This window comes from Macrobrachium rosenbergii, chromosome 7 (genome assembly GCF_040412425.1).
Source record: "Macrobrachium rosenbergii isolate ZJJX-2024 chromosome 7, ASM4041242v1, whole genome shotgun sequence".
Lineage (NCBI taxonomy): Eukaryota > Metazoa > Arthropoda > Malacostraca > Decapoda > Palaemonidae > Macrobrachium > Macrobrachium rosenbergii.
The window spans coordinates 3,415,001-3,417,500 of NC_089747.1; the positions used below are offsets into that span (position 1 = coordinate 3,415,001).

Here is a 2,500-nt window from a genome sequence, read left to right on the forward strand (position 1 = left end):
ATTATTATACCGCTTGTTAATTTTTAAATATTTTTCCACGTGAATTTACCTTAGAAAATTCATTTTCTTTCTCGAAAGTAGTCGTGAAATTTCCGTAGTGTGTCAATAATATTTTTGGTGATTTAATTAAAGAAACCATAAATAATTAAGAAAATATATTAGAAATTAATTAAAGAAAATAATATTCTTATTGTTTAATTGAAGAGATAATAAACAATTGAGAAAATATATTAGAAATTAATTCAAGAAAACGATAGATAATTAAGAAAATATAATAGAAAATCGTTGATTAGATTTTTGGAATATATATAAACGTATGCTTGGAGGAAGATGACCCACCGGCAGGACAGTACAGGATCTGTGATATCCTTCGGCCATGTTCAGGATACCATTGGTGAGACATCCTTCATTTTTTGTTTTTCTTTATTATTATTATTAATTTTTTTACGTTGTGTATAAATCCTATAACGATACTTGTTTTATTTTAGGATTTTTCTAAAATATTTTTTTTTCAGGTGTGATGTTTATTGATAGAAAATATGAATGGAAAAAATAATTTGAATGTATAATAATGTTTATTGTTTACGAATTGTGTCATCCTGATATTATTATTATTATTATTATTATTATTATTATTATTATTATTATTATTATTTTTGTCGCGTATCAATCCTATAAAGGAACTTGTGTTATATTAGGAATTTTCTAAAATATTTTTTTCAGGTGTGATGTTTATTGATAGCAAATAATATGAATGGAAAAAAATAATTTTTCTTAATGTAATGCTTATTGTCAGGCAAATTATGTCATCCTGATATTATTATTATTATTATTATTATTATTATTATTATTATTATTATTATTATTATTATTATTATGAAGCGTAACCTCTGAATAACAGTTATGCACAATTATTGAACAGTTATGAGGGCAAATATGATCTACCTCACGTGACGCCTCGTATGATGTTGCAATGCAGGCATCATATGTTTCTGCATAACATTATGTTGGACCAGTATGTGTCTGATGTTAGTAGGAATCATATTCCGGTTTGTTGCAGAGTCTGTTTAGTGATGCTGTAAAACTTCCTCTGCATATTGCTGCAGAAAGTGATTGGTGTTTTTTCGTTTCTGTAAAGCGCTGTGTGGGTGCGGCTGCAAAACGTGATGTGGATGTTACTGCAACAATTGATTTGTGTGTGTGAAAATGTGGATGTTGCTGCAAGGAATAATGCGTTTGTGTGTGTGTGTGTTTCTGCAACTTTTAATGTGGATGTTGCTGCAAGAAATTGTGTGTGTTGTTGCTGTTACACTTCCAGTGTGTTACTACAGAATAAACTTTGCAGCTCATTCTGTGTTACTGCAAAATAAACTTTGGTGTTCATTCTGTGTTAATGCAAAATAAACTTTGCTGTTCATTGGGTTACTGCAAAATAAACTTTGCTGTTTATCTTGCAGCTTATTCTGTTTTGCTACAGAATAAACTTTGCAGCTCATTCAGTGTTACTGCAGAGTAAACTTTGCTGATCATTCAGTGGTACTGCAAAATAAACTTTGCAGCTCATTCTGTGTTACTGCAAAAACTTTGCAGCTCAAACTTATGTAAGAAGTGATGTGTGTGTTTGTGAAAGTTGCTGCAAAACAAATTTTTTTGCAGTCCAATAAACTAATTCCTTATTTTTCTCTTTCGCAGATGCCTTATTGGCAGACCTACAGAATACCATAACCCCGGGGGGCACCGCCCCTGGTACCCCGTACCCAGCCCACAACGGGGCGTCCACGCCCTCCCCAGGCCCCTCCCCAGGCCCCTCCCCAAACGCTACTCTCATTCACAACCACATCCACAACCGCAATGGGCATGATCAGGTGAGTATCTTGAGTTTAATCTTTAGTCGGGGTCGCTGTTTTTTGGATCAAATGTCTTTTTGTACTTTTTAGTTTAATTCTAAGTTGGGGTTGCTGTTTTTGTTATGAGAATATTTGGGATAAGCGTGTTTATTTTTCCAAGTTTAATCCCAAGTCGGGGTTGCTGATTTTGGTATCTGAATTTTTTGGGTGAAATGTCTTTTAAGTCTATTTAGCTTGATCTTTAGTCGGGGTCGCTGTTTTTGGGTATTAGAACTATTCTGTTAAATGTCTTTTCATTCTTATAGCTTAATCCGCAGTCGTGAACGCCTTTTTGGGTATTAGAATTATTGGGTTAAATGTCTGTTTTATTTTTTTTGGCTTAATCCGTAGTCGGGGTTACTGTTTTTGGTATCTGAATTTTTGTGTTAGACTATGTACTCTTTTGAGGTTAATCCCTAGTCGGGGTTGCTGTTTTTGGTATTAGAATTTTTAGGTTAAAAGTCTTTTTATTTAATTTAAATCCCAGTTGGGGTCCCTGGTTTTGCTACTGGAATTTTTGAGTGAAACGCTTTTTTATTCTTTTTAGCTTAGTCCTTAGCTGGGGTCGCTGTTTTTGAAGTATAATTTTTTTAGGTTCAACTTCTTTTTTTTCA

The 2,500-nt window shown here is 32.9% G+C and overlaps 1 protein-coding gene across 10 annotated transcripts in view; it reads left to right on the plus strand.

The window, feature by feature from the left end:
* Window positions 1-2,500, plus strand: part of Pax (Paxillin) — a 150,857-nt gene that overhangs the window by 22,381 nt on the left and 125,976 nt on the right. For all 10 annotated transcript variants that reach the window (XM_067106315.1, XM_067106314.1, XM_067106312.1 and 7 more), the window contains one exon: window positions 1,693-1,865. In XM_067106315.1, the coding sequence (XP_066962416.1) occupies window positions 1,693-1,865 (173 nt within the window). The remainder of the gene's footprint in view (window positions 1-1,692; window positions 1,866-2,500) is intronic.